This window comes from Epinephelus lanceolatus, chromosome 12 (assembly GCF_041903045.1).
Source record: "Epinephelus lanceolatus isolate andai-2023 chromosome 12, ASM4190304v1, whole genome shotgun sequence".
Classification (NCBI taxonomy): domain Eukaryota; kingdom Metazoa; phylum Chordata; class Actinopteri; order Perciformes; family Serranidae; genus Epinephelus; species Epinephelus lanceolatus.
This window is the reverse complement of record NC_135745.1, coordinates 18,813,636-18,840,779: the sequence shown is the minus strand read 5'-3', so window position 1 is coordinate 18,840,779 and position 27,144 is coordinate 18,813,636. Positions and strand designations below refer to the sequence as shown.

The 27,144-nt window shown below is 41.8% G+C and overlaps 3 protein-coding genes across 24 annotated transcripts in view; all 3 read left to right on the top strand.

The window, feature by feature from the left end:
• The window catches only part of ptprfb (protein tyrosine phosphatase receptor type Fb), a 193,427-nt gene extending 186,077 nt beyond the window's left edge, over positions 1-7,350 (top strand). For 16 of the 21 annotated variants that reach the window (XM_078173083.1, XM_078173079.1, XM_033650737.2 and 13 more), the window contains 4 exons: positions 769-894; positions 2,003-2,157; positions 3,220-3,355; positions 5,392-7,350. In XM_078173083.1, coding sequence (XP_078029209.1) covers positions 769-894; positions 2,003-2,157; positions 3,220-3,355; positions 5,392-5,460 — 486 coding nt within the window. In that variant the 3' untranslated portion in view covers positions 5,461-7,350. The remainder of the gene's footprint in view (positions 1-768; positions 895-2,002; positions 2,158-3,219; positions 3,356-5,391) is intronic. The other 5 variants (XM_033650742.2, XM_078173085.1, XM_033650741.2 and 2 more) reach the window with 1 other exon arrangement.
• Positions 7,351-10,847: 3,497 nt separating this feature from the next.
• larp6b (La ribonucleoprotein 6, translational regulator b) lies at positions 10,848-12,173 on the top strand. The gene is made up of 3 exons (XM_033649667.2): positions 10,848-10,864; positions 10,942-11,128; positions 11,259-12,173. The coding sequence occupies exons 1-3, from the start codon at positions 10,848-10,850 to the stop codon at positions 12,171-12,173; spliced, it is 1,119 nt and encodes a 372-aa protein (XP_033505558.2).
• A 2,600-nt stretch (positions 12,174-14,773) lies between these two features.
• Positions 14,774-25,728, top strand: LOC117271716 (neurturin). 2 transcript variants are annotated; one of them, XM_033650066.1, is made up of 4 exons: positions 14,774-14,874; positions 15,026-15,464; positions 21,372-21,708; positions 23,503-25,728. In XM_033650066.1, the coding sequence occupies exons 3-4, from the start codon at positions 21,399-21,401 to the stop codon at positions 23,937-23,939; spliced, it is 747 nt and encodes a 248-aa protein (XP_033505957.1). In that variant the 5' UTR covers positions 14,774-14,874; positions 15,026-15,464; positions 21,372-21,398; the 3' UTR covers positions 23,940-25,728. The 2 variants fall into 2 exon arrangements, with proteins under 2 accessions (XP_033505957.1, XP_033505958.1); XM_033650067.2 differs by lacking the exons at positions 14,774-14,874; positions 15,026-15,464 and adding an exon at positions 17,964-18,096.
• Positions 25,729-27,144: the final 1,416 nt, after the last annotated feature.

The window sequence follows — 27,144 nt, the reverse complement described above, 5'->3', positions numbered from 1 at the left end:
TTTAGTGGCATCTAGCAGCTAAGGTTGCAGATTGCAACCAACAGAAACCTCCTCTATTTGCCAAGTGTGTTGGAGAACTATGGTGGCAATGGCCCTATCTAGAACCAGTGTTACTTCTGGGCTACTGTAGGAACAACATAGTGGACTCTAAAGACAAGGACCCGCTTCGTATGTAGATATAAACGGCTCATTTTAAGGTGGCAAAATCACAATGATCCTTTGTTCCAGGTGATTTACACACAAAAAAAACATACTTATTGTATTATATTCAATTTCTGCCAATATATCTTACTAAATTTTACACACTGGACCTTTAAGGAAAAAAAATAGTGTTTTTGTCTTGGTACCAGTTTGATTAAATCCATAATATCTTTGACTGAGTTATTTTTGGTGATGATGCGAGTGATTCCAACAGCACTGAACTGTGTTTCATAGCTTTTATCACCCTCTTACCCATAATCATAGTTTATGAACAAAAGCCCTCATGCACATTATCACCGTGGTTAACAACACAAACAAATGATGTAAATATTTTGCCTCCTGAAATGAATCAGACAATATTTCAAAACAGATCCGTCTCCCCTTGATTTTCCTTTGTGAGCAGAGCCCTCCTCACGACTCAAAATGACTAATAACTTACAGAAACCCGTGCTAATAATATCCTGCACTTGTGCACCAGGCAGTCATTATGTAAAAGTCCTTTTTTTTTCCCTGAAAGATTCTTTAAATATAGGTACTTAAAAATTTTGCCTCCCTTTTCTTTTGCAGGAGAAGTGCCATCAGTACTGGCCAGCAGAGCGTTCAGCCAGGTACCAGTACTTTGTGGTGGATCCAATGGCTGAGTACAACATGCCCCAGTACATCCTCAGAGAGTTCAAAGTCACAGATGCCAGGGTATGTTGGATTCACTCTGAGTGTGAATATTTGTGGGTTTACCCGCGTGCGTATGTGTGTGTTTTGGTATGTGTCTATGTGTGCATGTCTTAGTGGTGGTGGAGGGAATGAGGATTGATTGGCATTTTACACAAATACAACCAGCCAACCCAAATCCATCTTAATTTTAGGTTTTCATACAAATGCCGACAGTCGTGCTAAGTGTTAAGAATTATAACGACTGTGATTTCAAGGTAGAGATGATCAGAACGCATCCCGTGTTATTTCTCCTGACAGGCTGACATCAAGTGAATGCACCATCAAACATGTTTACCCGGATTTAGTAACAGTATGCTTGCTCTATGGATTGTGTGTGTGTGTTTGTGTGTGTGTGTGTGTGTGTGTGTGTGTGTGTGTGTGTGTGTGCGTGTGTGTGTGTGTGTGTGTTGCACTGTGTGAAAATACATGAAAAGCATAGCCTCCAATCCCTGAGGGCCAGTACTGCAACTCCCTGTGATGCAGTAGTTTCAATGGGCTATAAATATACTTTACTGTCATCAGAAGGCCCACAGCACAGCACTCTAATCCTACATCCACGCCTTCCTCCAGTGTGTGCATTGAAAGAGCAGTAGATTCAGAAATATAGTCCTAATATGCAAGAAAAACATTTAATTCACACATGCTGGCATCACAGTGCTGTCAAGTGTGGGACTCCATGTTGCAGTTAAGTCTGTCGGTCCTGGTCTGCAAGTGCCACAGCCCTGCTGGTTTCCTCTCCTGCCAGGTCGTCAGCTTTATTCATATTGCATCCCAGGTGTAAATTGGATGATTAGATGGCAGCAGTGAAAACCAGCAGGGTTATGGTCGTAGCGGACATCGACTGAGAAGCTGTGCTGTGGTGGGTTTTTTTCTGTTGAGTGCATATTAGAGTGAAGGCTGCAGAGAGAGAGATGTGTGGAGCACAAAGTGAAAAGTACAGTACAGTGTTATTTGCTCATAAAGATAGATAAAAGCAACACATAAAGGTCAGCTGGATTATGCACACAGTATACCTACAGTACATGCCAGGTTTTCTACCAGGCGCTGTGCCTCTTAAATACACTTAAACTCCTTATTTGCTGCCCCTCAGGATGGCCAGTCCAGAACAATCCGCCAATTCCAGTTCACTGACTGGCCCGAGCAAGGAGTGCCAAAAACTGGAGAAGGCTTCATTGATTTCATTGGACAAGTGCACAAAACCAAGGAACAGTTTGGACAGGACGGACCAATCACTGTACACTGCAGGTAAGACAAATTAATCATGAAAATTAAAGGTATACTCTACAGGAATCTTCGGTTAATGTGTGTAAACAGAGTAAGTAAAGACAAATCCCAGATTCAATCTCAGTTGGCATTTTGCCTCTTACATTTGGGGTTTTTCCAGTGCTGCTTACATTAGGACTACCTTTTTATAAAGCCCCGACCTCACCTTAGCACTGTGGGGGTACACGCCCGTAAATATCCCAAGCACAGAAAATAACAGAAAAATACACCACCACAAACTTAAAGTGGCTCATAAGTGATGATTGAGAGGGATTACCTCTGTATGAGCCTGTACATTGTTGTTTTGAAAAATCCTGCATAGTATTAAGACAAATCTGCAGTAATAAAGGCCGGCTGCTGCTTCTGAGCTTCGTACATGCTTGAATGATTATGTAGCACCAGGGTTGATATAATTGTCTCTGCAGTTTTAAATAGCATCTAACCTGTGTTCAACATGCACAAAGTACACGTTAGATAATGACAGAGGTTTATACCAAAGTTCAGATTACCTATGATTGCCTGCACTTTGATCATCCTGGGTGGAAAATCACATTTAAATGTTTCAAACTTTAAAAACAGGGTCTGTGACAAGACTTAATTTTCTCGAAACTCTTTTAAATAGGAGTTTATTGAGCTCTGTAGTCATTTAGGAGGCTGTGGTTTGTAGTGCTGTTAACTGTATTACATTTTCCTTGATGGTTTTCATAATGTAGTCATGGTTGACAAAATATTTATATGCATGTTGACCCAGGAATGCTATAAATTAAGATGTTCTGTACACATCCAGTGCATAATAAGGTCAAACATAACAAAAATGTGTATTATAATTCATGTCACATGTTTACAGCTCAGATTCTCTTCCCTGTTCATTTTTAATGAAACCAAATGTTAGTCTGTATTCACATTCCGAGAAACCAAAAATGAGTTGCCAAAGTACAAATGAGCTTTAGTTCTTAAATGTTTAACATGAAATACATAAAGAGTTTAGGAGCCTGTAATAAAGACTCTTGTGTGTGTGTGTGTGTGTGTGTGTGTGTTTCTCAGTGCCGGGGTGGGCAGGACCGGAGTCTTCATCACCCTCAGCATCGTGCTGGAGAGGATGAGGTACGAGGGAGTGGTCGACCTCTTCCAGACAGTCAAGACACTTCGCACCCAGCGGCCTGCCATGGTGCAGACGGAGGTAAGAACAGAGATTGTCCAGACTCCCACACTGACAGGACGGTATTCCAAAGTCACTACTGAATATTTTTACGGTGCAAACTTGATGTTATCTCGTTAAGTGTGCTTTTTTGACTTGATAGAGGTTTTAGAGGTGCTTCAGACGTCCCGTAGCAAACTCATCTGGTGCTATCAGAGAGGGACAGTGTCGAATTTCCCTTAAATCAAGAATTGATAAATACATTTCATAACAAACAGGCAACACATATTAATAAGCATATTGATGAAGACAGTCATGGTGTGAATTTAAATGAGTTCATAAACATTTTAAGGTAAAAATAAGTTCTCAAGTTTAGAAGACAGAAAATTGTCATTTCATTTGTGCCCCTAGTGCAAACACTCCAAATACTACAGCTATAGTTACAGAGAAGAGTCACTTTATTACTTCTAAACTTAATATAACATTATGATGGTTAAGCTCACCACACATTATTACATTCCTTATTTTTAAATTACCAAAATGCAAAATTTAATATGTATCTATGGCCAAAAAAAAGATCAGTAAGTAATGTAATGTAAGTAATAGCAGTTAGATTAAATTCATCTCTTCACTGCTGAGACTGCAGTCACAAAAGAACAAGACCAGCTGTTTGCTGAAAAACTTTCAGCACAGTATAAAAATGTATGTACAGTACTGGCGAGCTATCCAAAATGTAGCCACAATCACAAGAAGTCACATCAAGTAGATTTTATTTATACAGGTCAATATGACAAATCACAAATTTGTCTCAAGGGGCTTTACAATCGGTGCAGCCTACAACATCCTCCTCTCTTTGGTCATGCTTCCCACAGATCCTGAAGAAGTCTTGAAGGGCATTAATCTAAAAATAAGGCCTTAATTGGTATTAAAATGTCTGAAAAAAGCTAAGACGTGGGGAGAAGTATTTTATGAATTTCTTTTTTCTGACGTTGCAAAAAGTAAGTCTTTTTTTTTTTTTTTACCAAATGCCCCTCATATTAACGCCCCCCAGATCAGGATAGTGGAAACAACAACACTGATATTTTCCATTTCCATTCCATTTAACCAAGATTTTGTGGCATGGCTAAAACCGGTACAAGGCTACGCTCGGAGGCTTAGTGTATTCACGCAAAAGGTTTTTAAACTCAGCCTCAACGAAGTGGAATACAGAGTGAGAAATATAAAATCACCAAGTAAACTTGTCAACAAACGCCAACATGAACTCATGTTTTGTGATAAGATAACCATTGGGGCACAGTTGTCCTTAACCCTACATAATTGATGTCAGCCCTTTTTTTTTTTTTTTTGTTTTTTCCAAAAATTTTGTTATTGTAGAATTGGTCTTAAATTTATTATGAAAGGCATTAAAAAAGTCTCAAGAAATTTTTAATCTAACTAAGCAACCTTAACAGTCACCGTATCATAGCCTATTTACCTCAAATCCTTAGTGTAGAGCTGATCTTCTTCAAGGCACCGTGTATGTGTGTGGGCATATCGTCTGTGGGACAGTTGAATAGCTTTTATAGCTCTGCACCAAAATGAAAAACTTTTCCATATTTACGGAAGCAGGGAATGATATCTGTCGGCTGTGATTGGTTGTTCCTCATCACATGACATGCAGTGCACGCTGCTGCGATCCGAAAAGTTGAACTTGGTTTATCTCGGGGCACAGCCGTTGGGCCCTGAAAAATAGCTGCTCAGGAATGCATGCGCGCCGAGACGGCATTGCTGTGGCATTTAAGAGTACCTGCCACGCGGCCACATTGAAGACAATGAATTTGAGGGTGCAAAAAATGCGGCCCCCTAAGACAGATGAGGAAAAATGCCCCCCAAAAAAACTATTCAACACGTAAAAACTGGAAGAAACCTTAGGAAAAGCACAAGGACAAGAATATCTCTCCCAGGACAGACAGATGTGCAATATAAGTAGTGTCAACAGAGCAGACCAGAAAAATAAAACTGTGGGTTTGATATGTGATATTCCAGACATGCATGCAGACTGTCTTACTGAGGCTTCTTCTTCTTCTCCTTCTCTCCAGGACCAGTACCAGTTGTGCTACAGGGCAGCATTGGAGTACCTGGGGAGCTTTGACCACTATGCAACATAACCACTCCCACCGAGCAGCCTCCCTGGTCAAACCTCTCAGGAGTGTGCCAAGTGTCCCATCTCAGCCACCATCCACTCACTTGACCCCCTAAAACCCAACCCCTCGCAGCTACCGGAGGGGAGGGGAAGAAAGGGACACGCTTGCAGACCCGGCGACGGGTTTAACCAATCACAGAGATCCACGCCGACTTAACCAACCACATGAGATTTTGCTTTAAAAATAATAAGAGAAACATTACAGTGACTATGACAAAAATGACAACTCTTGTACAGATGCGACAGCGCAGACCGGCAGCTCGCCTCTCTGCTCTGTCGAAGCCAAACCTCCCTGATTGTCAAAGGCTACTGGTAGCACTAAGAGAGCACTCTCTCTGTTTTTTTGTTTTTATTTTTTTTTTAATTATATTGTCAATATTATGATTCATTATGTCAAATGTTATTGTTTAGTATATATGTTATGTTATATGTTTTTAATAATCATTTTAACATCAGACATTTCTTCTGTCTTAAACTGCCCAGCCTGGGGGCGTGCATTATTGTCATAATCGGTACTTTTTTTTAATTTTTACTTTTTATTTTAGGGTACTTTAGCACAAGGGACATGTATTTTTAACACGTTCCTAGATACTAATACAGGAGGACCACTGTTCTCTGAGCTGCTGTCAGATTTCTTTTCATCACATGATATAATTGTTTTATTCATTATATGTGTCATAAACATTTTGTTTGGTCTTATTCAGTTCAATAGCTCAAAAAATTGCCTTTCGACTCGCTGTTTTGGTTAAAGAAAAAAAAACTACTTTGAGGAAATTGTTTTCAGAGCACACACTTGCTAAAGTCTGACCTGTGAAAGTGGTAGCTACTTATAAAACAAGAAGTGAATTAGCTTACAAGAGACTAAATCAGAGGTGTACAGAAATGGAAAGCACATGATTTCTACATGTTATTTTGTTTGTTTTGTTTTTCATCAGAAGCCTATGGCATTGAGGCCTTCATACTCCACAGCGGAGAAGTTACCTGAGGAAAACAGACTTTTGTACCCAAAGGGTAGTTGACAGAAAATAAACTCCCTGATCTCTGAATAAAGTTGTTCTTCAAGTCCCTCCCATCTCCTTGCTGCCCATTAGCCTGGTCAGTTTGCTGGAGCTGAGCCACACAGACCGAAAGGAGCAGAAGTGGTTCACATGGGCTGAGGAGTAGAGCCATCAACGCTGGCACCTGTACAGAATCAACCATTCCTACCAGAGGGAAAGAGACTCGGCCCTTTGGACTGAAACCTGATATTATTTTATACAGAAATAGAACTATAAATATATATATAATTATGATTGATTATATATATGTACAATTACACATAGATATATACACAGCTTCAAAGGTATATTGTTAAAAAGGATTAATTCTGCTGATCTACCAACCCTAGAGACACTGCAGAGAGCCTGCTGTCCTAGAGTGTGTATTAATGGAAACACCGTTGTATCTACTGTACTACCATAGTAACTTCGACAGCTGGTTGTCCGTCTGAATGAGGAAAAACAGCACAACCCCCCCCACCCCACCCATCAACAATGGACGACTCCTCACTCAATCGCACCACTCAAGCACACATCTTCTCCCACACGAGCCGCAGGAGGGGAGCGTCTGATGGCGACACGTTGTGGTGGCGGTGGTGGTGGAGGCGGCCGTGGGAGGGAGGGGGGACTTGAATACGCTGGCGAAAAACTAAAAATGTTCATTTTTACCTTGTGAATGCTTAGTGCTGTAGGGGTTCGATCTGTTGTACACACAGTCTGTTTTCTATTTGTTGATAAAGAACTGGAATTTAAAAAGAAACTGTTGATGAAAAAAACATTGATGTTAATAAAGTTAAATAATTGGGTTTTTGTACAAATCTTGGCTTGTGACACTTTGTTCCTTTATCCTGTTGTTTGGAAAATGTGAATGGTCAAATTCTTAACCGATAAATCCTTCATAGTGTACGCTTTTGCTTCTATCCTTCACCCCTCGGCGTCCCCAAGGGCCAAGAGTTTATCTCCTGTTTCCAGGAATATTGCCTGTTGAACTGCCTAAAAAATATTTCCTGATGTATGACCACCATGTCCTTTGTTACAAGCTTTCTTGTTCCAACGATGCAACTTAATGTTCACATAGTTTAACGTGTGTATGTGTGTGTGCTTGTGTGTGTTTGCAGGGGTGTAGTTAGGAATTCTGAAGGCTTTCTTCCACATCTCACACACTTCAAAGACGAAAGGAGTTGGCCTGGTTGTCATGGAGATGGCTTAGTTGTCATCATTAATTATCAAGGTAATTTCAGCTAGGATTTTGTTTTGTGTTTGTGCGCTTCTGACTGGTTTAATGTGGGTGAGGCCCTGTAGGAGAAAGATGATGTCACTTATTTCCTTGGACCAATCATAATCTAACAGTAAAATAATCAGTCTTATGTTGCTAATGTTACCATGGAGACGCATATACAGTCCTGATGTAGCAGATTAGCTCAGCCTATGTCAAAAACTGTTCTTATTTACTATGTAGAGCACTGTATTTAATGGACGCCATTTTATTGTCCCAATTCTTGGTGTAAAATGTATCTGCTATACAGTGCCATCAAAACCAGTATCATCTATCGCATGTACATTATGTTCTACTAACAATCCCACAGCGCAGAGACAGTTGTTGGGTTGTTTACTTATGTTTCCATAGAGATGCCATTGTCAATCACATCAGGTCAAACCACACCCACACAAACCTGATGAAGCAGATATGTCTGGTTTTTGAGTCTTAAAGGGACAGTTCACCCCCCAAATCAAAAATACAAATTTCACCTCTTAACTGTAGTGCTATTTATCAGTCTGGGTTTTTTTGGTGCGAGTTGCCATGTGTTGGAGATATCAGCCAAAGAGATGTCTGCCTTCTCTTCAATATAATGAAACTAGATGGTACTCGGCTTGTGGTGCTCAAAGCGCCAAAAAATACATCTGAAAAAACTTGACAGCAATGTGTCTTTCCAGATACCACGACCTGGTTACGCAAGATAATCCACAGACCTTGTTGTGAGCAGTTTCATGTAGGAACTATTTTCTTTCTAATGAACTATGCCTAACCGTATCACTGTGTGCTTCTACTGTTAGGTTACCTAGCACCTCTGAGCTAGCTAATGTTTCAGGTCAGCCAAGGAAGACGCCTTTAATGTTTACATCTCACGCTGTCATGAACTTAAAGGGATAGTGCACCCAAAAATGAAAATTCAGTCATTATCTACTCACCCATATGCCGATGGAGGTTCAGGTGAAGTTTTAGAGTCCTCACATCACGTGCGGAGATCCCAGGGGAGAGGGGGTAGCAAGCAAGCAAGTGTTGTGAGGACTCTAAAACTTCACCTGAGCCTCCATCGGCATATGGGTGAGTAGATAATGGCTGAATTTTCATTTTTGGGTGCACTATCCCTTTAAATAGCACTACAGGTAAGAGGAAAAATCTGTATTTTAATTGAGATGAACTGTCCCTTTAAGCTTTTATCACATAATATCTAAAGATGATTTTAGCTAGATTTTAGTGCTTTATTTGATTTTTTTATTTCTTGTTATTTTGGAGGGCCTTTTAAACTGCAACATCATCTGTGCTCTTTCTATCTGTGTGTATTTATGAGGATGCGTGTGTGCGCATAGCAAGACTTCATCATCTCCAGTCCCCTCAGTAACTTGCTTAGTCTGCTTCTCAACAGCGGCCCACACAACCAGTGAAATCACTGCCGTGTCACGTAACAGTCACGCAAAAGGAAAGGTTGGATTACTGTATCTGGGAAAACCTGCAAAGGTCTGATAACATATGGAGGATATATTAATTAAAACACAGAAATAAATGGGCAGCAGATGGATTTGTTGTCAGTAATATGCTGAAGAGGAATTATTTCAAGACAAAAGCACACAAACAGGATATAAAACTGGATTTAAGAAATACTATACAGTCGCTGGTTTATACTGAAGTGCTGCTGTGTGTTGTGCATCTGGGAATTCAGAAATGCACAATTTCATAAGTGTCTTTTGATTTGATTGTGCACTTAGCTCTGAGCCACGTTGCAGAAATCCATGCCTTTGATGATGTTGCTCTTTTGTGTTTTAATATTAATACTGATGCATTGCTGTTGTTTCTGTTGTGCAGTGTGCCTTAATTTTAGCAGTTATAATATCCTTATGCTTATGACAGCTAAAAGTTTGTTGACAGTTTCCCTTTTTTTAACATGTATCAAACATTTACTCACGTATATATATAAAATTATTACCCATAACACAAATTACATCTCATATGTTTGAAGAAGAGCAGGAGGAAGTATACACTTATTATTTCCCACCCCTTCTCTGCTACTCATCAAATAATTCATTAACTTTATCTCACACATATAAGTCTGAGTCATTATTAGCAGTAGAGGTTAGGCCAGGAGACAGGTCCAGCCCTCATGATGTTTTCTGCTTCCTTTTTTTCATGATTATTTCCTGTTAGCCTGTATGTACCCTGGGTCATCATAACTTGATAACTAGCACCCCCAACTTGGGGCCGTTTGGTCTCAGGGGGCACCAGACCCCTTTTTGGGGACATGCTATGGTGAAATTATGTAAATGCAATTATTAGGGCACTACGATAGCATAAATAGTCATACAAGTATGAAATTTGGCAAGGAGTATCCTGATTCAAATTGGAAAGTAGCAAAATAAGATTTGTGGGCTTGCTGCCATTCTATTTCAAAATATCACACACAATATCCCTAATAAACAAAAAAATGACTCACTGAAAATGTTTTTTTCTTTCATCACTTGAGTCACGTGTTTAAAATCACTGCTTCACTCGCCCAAGTCGATTTCTATCTTGAAAATTACACTTGTTTTGGCCTAAATTTGTCACTATAAAATCAGAGAAAATGGAATTTTCAGTCATTAAGCATTCAGGGAATCTACTTGCCAGCAATGTGAACCTGCAAGTGTTGAGTTCCCCAAAGTTTTATGTAAGAAATGTACAGAATGGGTCCCCAGCATTTAGAAACTGGTGGATACTAAGAAATAAGCATGTCAAGAAATATACATAATTAGCATAATTAGCATGATTAGCATAATCACCTATGTGATTAGATGGTATCTTAGAAACAGAATGACACACAAATTCTATTTCTGTTGGTGTTATAATTTAGTTTGGAATTTTGCTTGTAGCATTTTCCAAATTTTTGTTTTGTATCCCACTGAATCAGCTGACATTGTGGTTGTATGAACTGTGTCCAGGTGCATTTTTCCTCATTCAGGAGTATTAACTGTATCTAGCCTGCTACTTTTCCTTAATACCCATCTTTACTTTTCTAAGAAACAGCTCAGTGACCTGTTATCACTACCGTTTGGAGATACCATGAGTAATCCGATTGGGTAAGGAAATTAGAAAACATATGGCTGACTAATCTACATTGCAGTATATCATGATGCTGAATTGTGTGTCCTTGTAGAGATGATGCACAATCTGCTCAAGATGAAAAGGACCATGAAGGTGAGTTGCTCTGCTTGAAGATTAAAGCCCAGTTGGAGGATTTGCTCTCCGACAGCCACCTGGCAGAGGACGGCTTCCTGCTGAAGCATGTGCTGAAGAACAAGCAGGGCTACGTCAGTCTCAAGCTCCTCACTTGCTTGAGAAAGGTAAGGAAATATCACTCTCTAACAATAGCAAGATTTGATGTACTTTCTGTGGTGTTTACATTCCACCAGTTTGAATAAAATGAATACAATAAAATGCAAATAAAGCTGAGGTTGCCTTTGTTTGTTGCAGATAAAGGTCCTGACCACAGACTGGCACATAACTCTAGCAGCAGCATTGTGCTCAGAAACTCTGGAGGTGAATGATGAATGCACCAAAGTGAGGCGGAGAGAGCCGCTTCCCAAGTGGCTGCTGTGTTCCCCCACCAGCAAGCTTCTCCTCGCCTGGAACTTTACTGTGGAGGAAGCTGGAGAAGACGCAGCTGCCCGAGGCCTGGAGCACCCTTCTCTCGCAGAGAGGGCTCTCCAAAAGTTCAGTGCTCATGGCAGCGTTACTTCACTCTGGATCTTGCGTCCTGGCAAAGAGCTCCCCATGGAGCTGCAGTGCTACACCAAGCGTCACAAAGAGCTCAGCCAACACTTGTGTGCAGTGGTGAAGTTTGATCATTTGGAGGAAGTTCGTAAAGCCTACAATGCCCTGAAAGCAGAAGAGGAGGAGTCTAACAGTGAGGGCATGCGTGTGGTATGTTTGGGATTCCAGTCAATGCACCATGTCACCAAAGATGAACCAGCAGAGGAAAACAATGAGGACCAATCTGGGGACACACCTTCCCAGGAAAATCCACTGGAAACCTCAGAGGATTCATTCCAGGAGGAACCCTCTTCGCCAGTTAAACTTTCTGACGAGACTCCAGACACATCTCAGCCCCAAAAGCCCTCCGATAATTCCATGCGAAGAACCTCTGAGCAGATCTCCACCAGCTGTAATAACCAGCCCTTCTCCTGTTTGAATCAGAGGTACAGTAAGAAGAGCTGGTGCTCTGGAGACTGTGATATAGAGAATTCTCAGAGCCCATGGGTGCTGAGGCGCAGAAATGCAGCCGGTGCTGGGCACATGCACGCGCCTGTCTTGATGCAGAGAGTGCTGCGTCAGCCCTTCGGCCCTGATGGCACCAGGGGCTTTCGGGCCAGACTGAAGCTGCTGTAGCAGGAAGAGCTCAAACTCTCTCTTGGAAGTAGTAACACCACCTGCGCTGAATAACTCAGGCAGATTTATGGAGCAACTACACAAATTAAAAGGCTGTTTAGGAAATAAAATATTTTTTGCATTAAACAAAAAAAAGCTATCCAGGTCTTGGTATCTCTGTTGGTGGGAGATGTGTTTATTCTGGGGTACATGTAATTATAAATCACTGACAGATGGGGGCAGCGTTTAGCTGTGTTCATTACTGTGTGATTTTAAACACTCACTTTGTCCTTGTCAAGCTGTAATTGTGTAGGAGGTAAATACTCTGCAAAGCATGTAAATAGACTACAATACATATTAGCCAGAGGTACAAATTGTTACACAAACTGAGGTGTTAGAGTACTAAAGTAAAAGTGTCTCTGAATCCACACAGGCCCTGTTATGAAACACCACTGGCCTCTGCACCCCACCTCAGCTCATTTGGTCACAGCTGCAAATTGCAATGTATATTTGTTCTTGGGCCAGGATTGATTTACCTTGTTACCACGTTCTCCATGAAAGAGGTGTCGTCTTTCAACATGAAACGCTCAGAAAAAGAGCCCTCATTGTCCCGCTGCATCTTTTCACGAATGCCTGTTTAGATTTTGGTTCTCTAAAAAGTAGTTTTCCATTCTCCGAGATGACATTTGGCTGAAGGTTACTTGTCCAATCATCAAACCACATCTTGTGCAAGACAAGCGTAGTAGTAAGGTTTGTGCCTTATTTCCAGCCTTTCTAATGACACCTCGACTGGAATGGTGTGTTTATAGTGTTACTGATTGAGGGCTTCCTTAAAATCTTGCCCAAACCTAAACAAAATGTGTTTCTTCACTCATCCACGCCCAGTGGAAAAGATTCAATCCGATGTGTATGGGATTCTATCATATTCAAATTGGAAACATACCCTGCTGTTTTGTTTTTTTTGTCTCTTGTATATGCCGAACGTCAGACTGTCTTTATGGCTAATGTAATCTTAGCTGTTGAGTGAGACTTTACATTGTATACGGATCAAGTGTGTCACTCTTATTGTCTCTGACTTGCTGTAGCAATTAACAGCTGTTGGAGTTTTATTGCAGCAGAGGCTGGTCTGCAAAAACTTTACACATCTGCGGACAATATGTATAGAGTAGAAATCGTTCCTCCCTGATGTCAGGAAATGTTTCTGTGCTGATAGTTCCTTTTCAAGGCTAGAAAAGCACGATATACCCTGCTAACTGGAAGTCATTATGCTTTTACATAGGCATAATTGAGGGGTATGTCAAACAAGTTAGTTGTAATAATTCTCATGTTTTCCCAGTTTTTTGGGGAAGGGATCTGGATAATTTTGCACCTGCTGACCGAAGTATTTGCAGCGTGAAAATTGAGCACAAATGTCCTGATTTGTGGCAAAGAGTTACATTTCAGGTCAGCGCTGAAGTGTTCCATCAGTGAAAAGGAGAGTTTGTGTTGGCTGCGCTTCAAACTTAACATGAAATCTACACTCTGGGTCACTGAGATAACACCCTTAGAATATCCATCAATACACATTTCTGGTGTGAGACAAAGCTTAGGTAAAGATTCCTTTGGTTTTCCCCCCTTTCTCACAGTCAACACTGAAGGAATTTTAAGTCCTAGAAAGTTAACGCAAGGCCACATCTCCGCCTCACTAGTGGAACTTTGCAAAGCGTGATTTGTGTATAATTTGGCCCGAGGATATCAGAATGACTCATGGCGATAGAATGAGATGTTTGTTCGCAAATAATTTGTTTCCTGTTGTGGCGCTGACTTCATAGCAGAGATCGCTGCTTTATTTCAACATCGTTGGCTGTGGACACATTTCTAAAACCATCGCTTCTGCTTAGATCAACATTGTACCTGTAGATTTATTTGACTGGTTTACACTCCCCAAACAGCACATGCAAGACTTTGTGTATCTCCCTCGTTTCTCCCTCCCTCACACACCGCTTCACTTGTCTCCAAACTGGTTGGCCTTTGTTTATACATGACTGACCCCGCACACCTGACGCATTTCCCCCGTGGATGGGGTATTTATTTAGATTGCAGTCTGGAGTGCCTGATACCTTCCAAAAGCACAACCATCTGCTCCTCATTTGCCGCTTGAGGCTCAAGGGCTACAATACTGGTTTGTATTGGAGGGGACGTGAACGTGAGATTCTCAACAACAACATCCCTGGTTTTATCTCAAGCCAACTGTAGATTGAATCATCATGAAATACCTCCGCTGTGATAATTCCATTTAACTGGGGTTAGTGTTGTCTTAGCACCATTTAAACCAATTGTGAACTTTCCTAATTCTCCCTAAAAGATTGGAAAACACTTGCTTCAGCAGACCCCTTCTGATCTGCCCAATTGAGGCTATTACCAATCACCCACTTAAGATGGCAGACTCTCTAGCGGCAGAAGGTAAATGTAAGCCCTTGCTCAGGCCAAAGCATCCTTTAGTGCTCCTGGAGCTAGAGCCAGGGAGATTATCATGTCAGGAGTAATCCGACTCGGCCCACAAGCACAACTATGGAGGAGGAGGAGCAACAGTTGAGGGGGGGAGGCAGGAGGCAGAGGCATCAGAGAAGCTTTCTGCTCCACTTACGGTAACCACGCTCTCCCTCCTCACCCTAACCCATCTTCTCAACCCGCAGAGTTCCCCTCCCTGGAGCTGAAGAGAAGACCTGCTGCTGGAAAGGAGGTAAGGAGATGTGCATTATCTTTCCAACTGTGCTGCTGTGTGCAGACAGAATGATCCAAAGTGGAGTTTGACAACAGATGGAATAAAAGTTGAGGCATCTGTAAGATCTGTTTGCTACATGGCAATGTTTTGCTCTGTTCCTCTGTTTCAGGTTTGGATTTGTGCAAAAAGGAGGACCAGAAGTTTTGCATGGAGATACGTGATGACAGAAGTTTTCTGAAGTGAACCAGATGCCAACTCAGTGGCTTCTCTAAACACCCAGCTCTCCTCTTTTTGAATGGATCAACCTGAGTGCCATGAAGCGCACGTTTACATTCAGAGGAATGCTGATCTTGATCTTTGCAACCTAAAATCTTTCAATGGAAATGCAAATATGATAAAACAATAATAACAGTCTGGACCAGAATCAAGTCAGGACACCCCCCCTACTTGTAGGCACAGGGAGTTGTGATGATTTTCTGAGGAATAAGCAGGAGTCCTGCCTTTGCTCCTCGCCTGTGATGATGATGGACTTACCCAGCTAGCACTTGCCTGTGGAGGTCAGCTGAAGACGACGCCACGCAGCTAAGTCTGGATTAGCCGGCCGAACGGTAAGGACACCACATCTTCTTTTGTTAGTTTAAGCCAGCAGCTTATGTGGAAGGTGTTAGGTGCCACTGACAGGGAAGCCTCAGCAAGTGCTTGAGTGGCAGAAAACACACGTTGGATTATCTGTATCAACAAGCGGCCCTTGCTGGAACCGCATGTCAATAGCGCAAAGCGGCCTGTCACGAAATGTTTGCAGAGCGGTTACCATTTGATTACAAGGGGCATGCCACTATGTTGGACGAGCAACAAGAACAATAAATTATTATTATAACTTTCTTGCAGAATTTGAACAACCTCTCACCGCAGAGACAAGTTTGTTTTGTCAGGGAGGAATATTTTCTTTTCCTGTCACTTATCCAGCATTGTGGTTTACCTCATTATCATGCGTAATTGCTCCTCAAATGCTCTCTGGCTTTCCTTTCCCAAAAGTTGGAGCACTTATTTGAACACTTACGAAATAGTGATTTCAGATAATTATTATTCTCTGCGGTCATCCCTTTAGAGATCGACTTTTTTTTTTTTTTGCAGAGCTGCACCTTTAATAGTTTAAATAATTAAAGGGAGCTGGATCAAATTGCTGAACTTGTCATCTGAAAATATAATGAAGGTACTCTGAGAGAAGCAAACTTGATGATACTCACTGTGGGCATTTTTCTGAAGTGATGATCCCCTTCTCACTAAGCCCATATCATACTTAGAGATTATACTGTATCCAGCGGAGCCCCAATAGGCCGGATAGAGGTTAAGCCTGAAGTCAAATGAGCCGTTCAACTGTCATAACCTGTCAAAGCTGGTCATAACTGGAGGAAACTGAAGGGGAAGGCTGAACTCCTGCACCACTTGTCAACGTATCATCAGCACTTTTTGTCAGATCCTTGGCAAAATATACATTGTGAATGCAAATAATTAGTATGTTAGTAGTTTGAGGTGAGCACGGGCTTATAAACACGTAAAATGTCATCATATTTCAGATGTTTGTACTTGCATGTGCATGCTCGCATTGGGTCATATTTGAAAGTGGTATTCAGCGTGTGCCAGATGGCAGTCAACCTTTTGTAACAGCAACATCAACGTGTTTAACATGGGTTTAGAGGTGATGCTGTTGTGTTAATAGAGGATCTGGCATAGACAGATTAGCAGCCAGAATAGCAGCTTATGGACTCTTCTTTAGAAAGTAGCCAAGACAACAATCATCAATCTTACAGCCAGCTCGCACAGAAATGATGAGGCAAGACGACGTTTTCCTGCAAAGCCTCATGTAAGCTCTTTGTCTGTTAGAAAGGCTATTTAAATGCATGTCAGAGCTACATCTTGACTCAACGCTTCCCAGAATAGCAAAGGGCAGGCATATTGGGACAGGTGTCAAATGTGCATCTATAAGTGTATCTTCCCCCTCACACCTCATTAACGCCACTCTTAACAGCAACAGGTTTGAGTTGTGAGACTTCGTGCTAGGCTGTTGGGTCACTGGATTAATCTGTATAAATCCGTGAGATGTGATAGTGAAGCTTCCACAGTAAAATCAGATCTTTTTAACCACTCATCTCCATCTAGTACGTCACAAAGAATGCAAGAATCTTGTTTAGTATTTACAGAATGTGTGTAAAAATGATCACTGTATTTTGGCATCACCCACAGATGTTTTCAACCTTTTCTCCGGTCTCAATAATGAACGGCAGCTTTCCTTTTTAACAAGGAACAGGCTTGTTTTAATTATGCTTTGGTTACTGAGTGACAGAACGCGAGCCAACCGAAGCAGTTGCCCAGCAAAATTACAGCGCAGTCTAACCTAAGCCTTTTTCAGTTGCATTAGAACCAAGGCTGGATTTAGAACAGCCAATCCTCAGTTAGAACATCCACTTTATTTTACAGCCTTTTCGCCCACCCTGGTGCCAACACAACAGATCTAACTAACTGAACTCGTCACTTTTCCTCTCTATTATTCTGACTGAAAGCAGGACAGGTTTTGGAAGGAGAAGAAGAAGCGTCTGCTGGTGCTCTCTCTCGTTAGGCCCTGCATGCTGGTCTAACTCGAGTTAGAGGTGTCTGATGGATTAACACAGACGCACACACACATACAGTAAGGCTCGAGCTCCGCCACCAGTACTGCAGCCAGGTGTTAACCCACGTGACTGCAGATAAAGCCGGCAGGCATTAGTGCTAATCCCGCCCTGATCTTTGGAATATGTCCCTATTACCTCTCCAAGCACTCTCTAGCTGTCCCCAGGCCTCCTGATGCTCACTTAAGAGGGAAAAGACAAGACAAGGCCTCTCTAGGACTCACTAAAGCACGTTGTTTCCTTGGAACAACACAGTAGGTGCCTTTCCCGCTGTTTGTTATGCTCCTCTGTTATCTTTTCAGTGCAGGTATTTATGGGGTGTGTTCACAGTAGCGCAGAGACAGGCGGTCACATGGGTGGAGCTGAGCAGGAACACAGCGTGGTAATAATGTTCTGTATGTAGAGGCCTCGGGTTGTGGAGTGGCAAATACACAATCCTTAGACCTGTGGACATTTCTAGATATCAAGAAGCAGCAGTGTTATGTAAGATGGATTATCTAGTGTTGTGTGATGGTGCTGCTAGGAGTGTGTGTGCGCCCAGGAGGTGAAGTAGGTGTCTGGACAACAATGGAAGGTTAGACTTTGTCTTGATTTCTACACAAGCCCATGCCATATGATTTGGGAAAAGTGAAACCACGCAAGTGCTGCTTGTGTGTGTGTGTGTGTGTGTGTTTATGGTATGTGTGAGTCAGAGGGAGGGTGAGTGAGACAGAACAGGCTGTATTTAGGGAATATATAGGAGCGGATTCTACACAGTGGTGAGGCATAAAAGTTGGTATCTGCTTTTTTTCCAGCACAAAGACGCTCTTCATTCATTTCCTTTCTCTGTGATCTTCTCCCGCTGTAATCATGTCACACTGGTCAAGATCCAAGCAAGCTGACAAGAAGGCACCCCCTGTCTGACAGCTTCATTCAGAAGTGTTAACCACAGACGCCCCTTATCCCCATTTTGACAGATCTCTAGTTCATCTTCCATAGGCTGTGGCATTCTGTTGAGTGTCTCCTTCTGGCACGGGAGGGAGGGGAGGACCCGAGTGCCATGCTGCTGTAATTACATTACCACCGGCTTAGCAGCGCCATCGCCACTGACCCAATTATTCCTTGAAAACATCACTTTTATTGTGTCATTTGAAATAATGGCGATCTTTGAGGCACAACAAGAGCTCGGTTGAGGGTTGAGGATGGGGCTCCAACTGCGCGATGCATGCGTTGGAGGATACATAATGTCTCAGGAATGGCTTTGACAGATGGAGGAATTCGCAGCCAAGCAGTTCACTTTCATGGTTTGCCTCAAACATCTTAATGATCCTGTAGGACTGTTTTCACTCAGCTGGTAGCTCTTCAGGTGACATATGGCTGGCAGCAAACATCAGGTGTGCTCCTCTTACATACTTCATACTCACTCCCACTCTCACTAACAACACAAAACCCTAATGAGAACTTTCATGCGTGTAAACTTTGTCTTGTCTCCTTGTGAATGGATGATTTTCCAGCGTTTGTTTTGGGCCTCACACGTTGGACCGGCCTTATCTGCACAAACAGGAGCGTGCATGGGCACATCGGTGTGTCACTGATGCATTGTGAGGGCCAAACGTGTGGGAGCTGTTTTAGTTGTCTTTGCAACTCATCTGCACTTTTATGTCTCAGTTTGAGGATGGCTTTTCCTTCTGCTGGAGAGTCCTCAGGGGTTCCACTATATCCTCTGTGTTGTTGCTCCTCTCTGTTTGCTGGAAAACAGCAGCATTTGTCCTTTCAGGAAGTGGACTGCTCATTCATAGCTTTCCATTGCTCTCCTAAGAAAACACCGGTGCCCCTTCCTCCTATCAGTATCTGTATATTTATGTCCATGACAGCGGGAGGCTAGTGGTACATATTAAATGTCTGCGTGGATTAATCATCCACGACCACCTGAACAAGCTACACAATGCTCCTTGGCACTTTTATTGGCGCCAATCGACTGCAGATGGGACTAATGTCTTTCTGAGTGGAGTAATTATGACAATCAAAGTGTCTTCAGGGACATGAGATCGGTGTTTGATGACCAGGCTTCGTCCAGTGTCAGCGACTGAGGCATTGGAGGGCTCATCTGTTCTTTACGAGCTAATTGTTTTATCAAGATGAGCCACGGAGCCAACAGGCCACAGACTCTGATGTATCATGGGCCTTGTGAAACAGCCAACTCTGAGACTGAATAATTCTCCTGAACTGATCTATTAAAAGCATAACAAAACAATGATCTCATCCTTTGCCGTATATCATAACAAACCTGCTCATTTTAAATTAGAGATTTATCATATTTAGAGCAGGGGCAGGAAGATTTCTGGTGTTGGGAGTTGGTGTTGAACCAACAGAAACAAAATGAGACTTTCCACAGAGGCTTCTATTTATCATGTCTGCTAATTAAATACAACAGTGAGAGACGAACATCAGACATATAGCCGGGCACCGAGTAGCATTTTGCAGCAGCCGCAGCTCCACATTTGATTTACATAGACTGTGTCAAATGAGACTGTTAGCTGAAATGTTTGACTTTCAAATGAATACCATTCTACCCCTCCATTGTGCAAAGGCTGCTTACCACGTCAAACCCATATGGAATTATGAGTGATGAGTCAAGCTTTGACTGATAGGACTTGTTATACCTGTTTATACGCTGTTTATACCACTGCAGCTCATGTGCACAGCTTCTTTGTATTTTCCCCACTGCGGTGTCCCAAAACAGTCAGACACACTGAGTGCTAACTTCAATTTGCATATAGTACTTTTCTTTTGTTTTAGTTCCCTGCAAAAAGTTAATTCCACAAGAAAATGTAAACTTTTTGTTGCTAATGTGATCTGCAGGACACATGCTGAAAAATTCAAACTCCCAGTAGTTATTCACTTTGGATTTTTGTTTCAATACCAAGCTAGACAAAGATATGTGTCATTTTGTCCCATTGTAAACACTCCAGCAGGCTGTATATGTACACTACAGAATCCAGTCTGGCAAAACACTTTGTGAGGCCGGTCTGGATTTGCTGTTAGTCACTGCTAGTATACCATTTCCGGCTCTGGGGAAATGTTTTGCTCACTGGTGACATGATATGAAAAATACAAAGAAGTAAGGTTATAAAACTTCTCAAATACCTGAGCCATGACAATAAGGAGGGAGAAAACACAACATATAACTCCTGCAAATGGAGTTTTTGTGGCTGCTGTAGTGCAGTGTCTACTGAAAGGGAGGGGCGGTATAAGATAAAGGGATGTACAAACACACATGTTCACTGTGGCTTCATCATACATAGCATTGTAAATAGGTGTGGTTCCTGGAAGGAAGGAATGGATTTCCCCCCCTCTAAAAGGATGGTTCGGGAACATTTACTTCTGCAAAGAAAGGTGTTTTTTCTCCAGAAATGAAGCGCTCACATTATCATTCACATCAGGTATTTTTGATATGATACACAAACTTTTAAGAGGTTTCAAGGGGCAAGGGGTTGCAAAACTAATCCCGCCTGTATCAGTTCAAATAAGAAATTGCAGTTATGTTTTTTTTTTTCAGGCAGCCGCGATTAAACACACACTGCATTCTCATGTGTCAGCAAGAGATGTCAAGCTCGCAGATCATGAACCCACTTAGAGTGAAAATGAGCTGACAGCCGAATCAGAAAAAGTAAACTGACGGTAAAATAAAAGCTCCGGTGAGAGAAGTGGATTTATGGCAAGGTCAACTAAATGTGATGGCGCAGGAGATAACAATTTTTGCATTGTTCTCTGTGCTTTAATGTGACAAGTTGAGGAGACTGTTTACACCACTGAAGGTGTAACTGCTTGAACATGTCTGACGTTTGTCCTTTTCGCTTCTCTCAACAGAGTTTCAATGCTCCTCCACGTTCTAAGATGAAGTTATGGAAAGGTGCTACTTTTGCCTTCATGCTCTGTGGTGCAGCCCTGTCCATCCTCCTCGTTAGAAACATGGCCACTATCGGACAGTTCAAACCTAAGACAAAATACCTGTACAAATATTCATCCTCATCAAGACAGTCTTCATCATCAGAATCAACAACCAAGACCTCACCGCCATCACCCTCATCATCATCAGCAGCAGCAGCAGCAGCAGCAGCAGAATCAGCAGTGTTGTCCCGGCAGACGGGTGGTCCTCATCGGAGACCTCGCTCAACAGACGACATGAACTCTCTCCTCTCAGAGTGTAAGATAAACTGTTATTGTCTTCCCTCCTTGTCTGGTCTGGGATGAGGTGTCGTGTGAAAGGGCGGCTGTAGTTCAGACAAGACACTTTAGTACCTGGCTCTGTTGTTTATGGAGCAGGTTTTAATAAGCTGCAGTCAATTAGCACCTCATAGTTCACTGGCTTTCCATAGAACTATTCTAACCTTCAGGAGAGGACGACACTTTCCTTTGGTTTCACACAGCCTCACTGAATGCCATTCGTCAACTTAAAGGAATTCTTCACCCGCAAAATGACCATTTGTATATCAGTCATGCTAAGTTAGCCAGACTCCAATCCAAAAGGTATTTTAGAGAAAATGCATGTGAGTTGGAAGCACTGAGCATACAACTGGATAAATGAGACTTGGATTACCTTGCACGAGTTGTGTGAGGATGTTTTGATATAGTTTTGCTGTCATTAGAAATGGAGGAATCTAGCAGCAACCTCCAAGTGTGACAAACGAAGCCAACGCTGAAGTGCCAAAAACTGCAGATCATCATATAGCCATTTGAGGCTGGCTTCAAAACGGGGCAAATTCCCAAAGACCACCATGTCAGAATGTCCAACTTTACAGTAGAAATAAACATGTTTACAGCCTGGTACAAAGAAACGTTTTGGTCTCTATAGCTAATTTCAACATTCATAACAACTGTACACAGGCTGTTTTTTTATAACTCACCTATTTCTATTTTATTTCAGCTTAAAATTACACATATTCAAAGACAGGGCTGCTTAAATGACAAGTCTGTGACACATTGCTACAGTCTGTGAGACAGATCCATCATAGCCCCCAGTGCTCCGGGCTTGAATCCAATTTTCGTGGAATTACAACTTCTGAGCTCGTCACATGATGCCCTGCAGCCCAATAAGACTTTTTCATAGATTCCATAGATTTACATTATAAAAGAGACACCTGTAAATCAGTGGATAAAGTCTTTTGAGCATCACAACCCCAGTGAAATGACTTGCTACACTGTCGGGATTCAATCCTTTCAGTCCGATAACATTTGGAGAGTCCAGAAGAGCCGCATTTTATCTCCATTCAAGTTAACGAAGCGCCAAACCAAAAGTAGCCAGCTGAGCTGATCTCTTGTGTGACGGCTCGATGGGCCGCACAGTGCAGAAGCAATAGCAGAAGCAGTGCCGATCATCTGGGTAATTTTATACGTGGCAGCTGAACCATTTTGGCTTCGTGCGCGACTGAGCAACTCTCAAAGGAATGAACGGGGCCTTGTCTGCAATGCTAAATCCAGGTCTCTTTATACATTCATGGATCCACGCATCACTCCTCCACATCTCCAGCCTCTTGTACAAATATGGCTCCAAAAAAACGAGACGGCGGCAGCTAAAATGCCAAACTTGAGGCTTCAGAATGGGAGTCCACAAACCAATGGCTGATGTCACGGTAGCTACCTTCATTATTTTTACAGTCTATGGGAGGACTGCAAGAAAAACAAAGTATTCTTCACAATCTCAGGTAACATGGTATCACTAACATACCAAAGGTAATTTTGTGGGTGAAGTATTCCTTTAAATAGACCTAAGGGATGTCTGACTCTTTCTGTGATGCTGATAATGATAAGACTTATTTGTAGCTGTCATCCTGTCACTTAAAACAAACTTCTGTTCTTCTTTTTCCACACAACTTTTCATGATCCTTTCAAGTACAGTATGCTATCTCTGCGAATCAGATCTTTTGACTAAAGTACACAGAAATCAGATAATCCCTCTACAACCTGTTTACAGACGTGTGATTTATCTCCTCTCTGCCAGTTTCCATGATGTTCCAGAGCTTCACAGAGGGCGAGCTTCAGCATGTGGTTGGGACCTTGCTCGACAGGAAACGAAGGAAGAGCAGACGCCTGGGTGAGAACCAGGCCCGAAGGACTAAAAGAGCCCGGAGGCCTAAACCTTGCTCTGTGAGGGAGCTGGAGCTCACCGTGAGTGAACTGGGTCTCGGCTATGAGAGCGACGAGACGGTGCTGCTGCGCTACTGCAGTGGCAAATGCACGACCCACCGGCACAACTATGACATCACTATGGAGCACATGATGCGGACGGGCTTCAGGAAGAAGGGCCGCAAGGACAAGGTCAGCAATGGGCCCTGCTGCCGGCCCATTGCTTTTGAGAAGGACTTTTCCTTTCTGGACAACAAGAGCCGCTATCACACAATACAGAACGTGTCAGCGAAGAACTGTGGGTGTGTATGACCCAGAGACATGGACCTCTTCATGCTGCTCTCGTCCTCCAGTGGAAGAGTTGCACGTGAATGCTGTTAAAAGACAAAACATGGAATATAATCTCAAGCAAAAGACAAAAGGGCGGGAATGTGTTTATGGCTGCTCGAGGGCAGCCTTTTTATGACAGGCAGGCTTGACTCTTTTTTGGGCGTCTGTCAACACAAATTGGAACCGAGTCACATTTACAGCAAGTGCTGTGTTTGTGTGGATTCCATGTAAAGAGACAGAAAATGACTGCTCACACCAAATATGTTTTTAATATCTTTTCTATCTGTGTAGTAACACTGTAAACTGTGGTGTAACAACAATGTAGCAACGTTATGTCTGTGATATTACATTTGAGTCGTAGTACATGCGATAGATGAGCTATGAGTCACAAGGGACTATATTATTGCTGTCACTACACTTCATATCCATGGGCACTCCCTTCAGTAAATCCACATCTTGTAGTTTACATGATAAATGGTGACAGAAAATCACCTTCAGACAGGAAAGTGCTCAAAAATCAATTCCAAAGCCATATATAAAATAAAATAATATATAATACACCAATGTTTACTTTAAACTCTGCACAGACAATTGGACAACTGACCTAAAATGTAATCTAGTGATCAGCTGTTTCCAGGAAGTGTATTGACCTAAAGGTGTGTTGAGTTATTGTTATCAGGGATCATGACTGCGACCTATTTCCCTGCATGTATGCATTGCTGTTATTCATCGCAGTGTTATTACACAGGTGAAAGAAACAAGTTTTGTTGATACAAATTTGACGATGAAAGAAAATTCCTTTCCTATAGCTCCAGGTTTGAAACCCACCTTTAATTATTGTGTATATTGATGTGTAGATTAACAACGAGGACTGGTTTCAAAACACATAAATACTCTCTCACTGGAACAACGTGAAAATTGATCCCATCTGCTCTCCGTAGAATAACTCATCACACACACTCATCACAAGAAATTGTCATTTCGGGTCTGTCTTTTTATACTTTCCCCAAATAACCCATTATTGTAATTACCCATGATCCTCTGGAATTATGTTCCACAAAGAATTGCCAAAACACACCAAGTCAATTCAACACGCGTGACGAATTCACAAACGTAGATTCGCAAATATCTCACGTCTCAAGTTCCAGGTGATATAACCTCTTTAATATCGTCTCTGGATGTAATTTGTGAATGTTTACACTCTTAGCTAATCTGAGGCTCAGGTGTGAAAGAGAAGAAGAATGGTTTTAGTGATCAGTAGTGGCATGACTTTTTTTTTCCTTGCTGACGGAAAACTATGACGTAGAGTGAGGATCTGGAAATGTGTTTGCACCCATCCATAAGACCCTGTAACTTGCTATGATCCAAAGCCCACAGTGCAGCCTTCTATTGGCCCGTCGAATGCCTCCTTGTTGTATTGCCTGTTAGACTCTTAGAGGAAAAATAAGCTATTGAAATGAATTATGAAGCATCTTTTTTCACCTTTTAAAAACTTTATTTGGTTTGAACCCATTGCAAGTGTTTGCCTGAAGTACAGTAAATTATGTTTTTGTTTTGTTTTTTTTCCTGAGGAGGTGCAGTTGTGGGGTGCGGATGCGGTGCATCTTTATTGTAGTTTATATTGTATTTATTTGGGAAGTAAATTATGGTTTTGCATATTTATTTAGATTATCACACAGAAACGGGACAGCTTATCATTAAGCAACTGTGCCAAAAAATGTTTTATCTAACATTCTATATTGACTGCTGAATAAACATAATTTCAGTGGTATGGATGTTCATTATTTTGCCCAAACTGTCACTCTGTGGGTGTCAAATATTCTGTACTCAGATTGTATTTAAAATAAATACATAAATAAATAAAATAATAAAACTCTTATCAGTGGAGATGCTGTTGATAATGAAATACAGTAGGAAGGGGATCCCTGTGGGGAAAGTTAACGATCAGATGACACTGAATAAACCATATGGCAGATAAAAACACAACACCTTTGTCATGCTAATATCTAAACGTTTCTCGATAACGCTGGTTCACTCAGCGAGGTTCCCATCTATTATACAGCAGCTCCGCAGCCCATGTGCTGAGCAGCAGTGATGACATAAGCTTATACAACAGGGCTTGTGACCAGACAGTTTGATCCCTCCAGCAGTCAGGAAAAATCAGCAGGGATGTAACTGTGACACCTACTTATTTCAAATATGTATTAATCCTCAGCTGAAAATAGTCCCCAACAGATACGCTATTTATTCTTATTTGAGAAACTTTCACTGAAAACAAGAGTGCCCAGCTGTTTTGGGAAATTACTGAAGCCGGGCTTGGGGTGAGTAGCACAGACAGGGTAGTCAGGAGGTAAATGAGGGAGAGTAATTTGGTTTGGGATTTGCTGAGAATAAGAAAAGAATTAAATAACACCAACCTTATCCTTTCAGTGAAATTACATAATTCAGCAGTGTGCACATTGTGTGGTTTGTAGATATTAAGAAGATGACCTTCAGGGAATGTGTTTTGTACAATGAATCCCCTTTTGGAGCAGAACGTTGTGTCTCAAATAAATAATCTCCATCTTAAGGGGTAGTTTCATCTATATTCAGACTGATGACAATAATAACCTCAGTGTATCGAGCTATGCAGAAGGTTTTGGGTTAGATTTGCACAGGTTTTTAGATTCAGCTTTCAGCTGTGAACTGTTTTCATAAAGACCTTGGTAGAAAGAGGTTCTGATGAAAACTGTTCATGGTGAGGTCTGTTAACAATGTCAGACTGAGCAGCTGTTTCATTCTCACTTTATTATTCAGTCTGATATCTGTCCATGTTAGCTGTTTTCGGTTTGTTTTGTCATAACAATTCAGTGACAATTTACTTATTTGTCCTGCCAAAGTAATTTTCACTCCACACAGAAGCTGTGCTGCGGTTGATATTTTCATGACCATGACAGAAATATGCAGATTTAATAGTTGTTTTTTTCTAAATGTACTTAAACTACATACAGCTGTGTTGATCTCATCCACATGTGTCTCAATTTTTGCATCAATTTTTGTCACCATTTTCAGGGCTGCGGTACAAGAAGGGGACGTCTTCATTCTAAGTCCTAAAAAGCCGTGATTGGCTCGGTGCATTTTCAAACCTAGGAAACTGTCGGCAGTGAGCACAACAACACAGTGATGTGAATCACTGAAAAAACTCCAG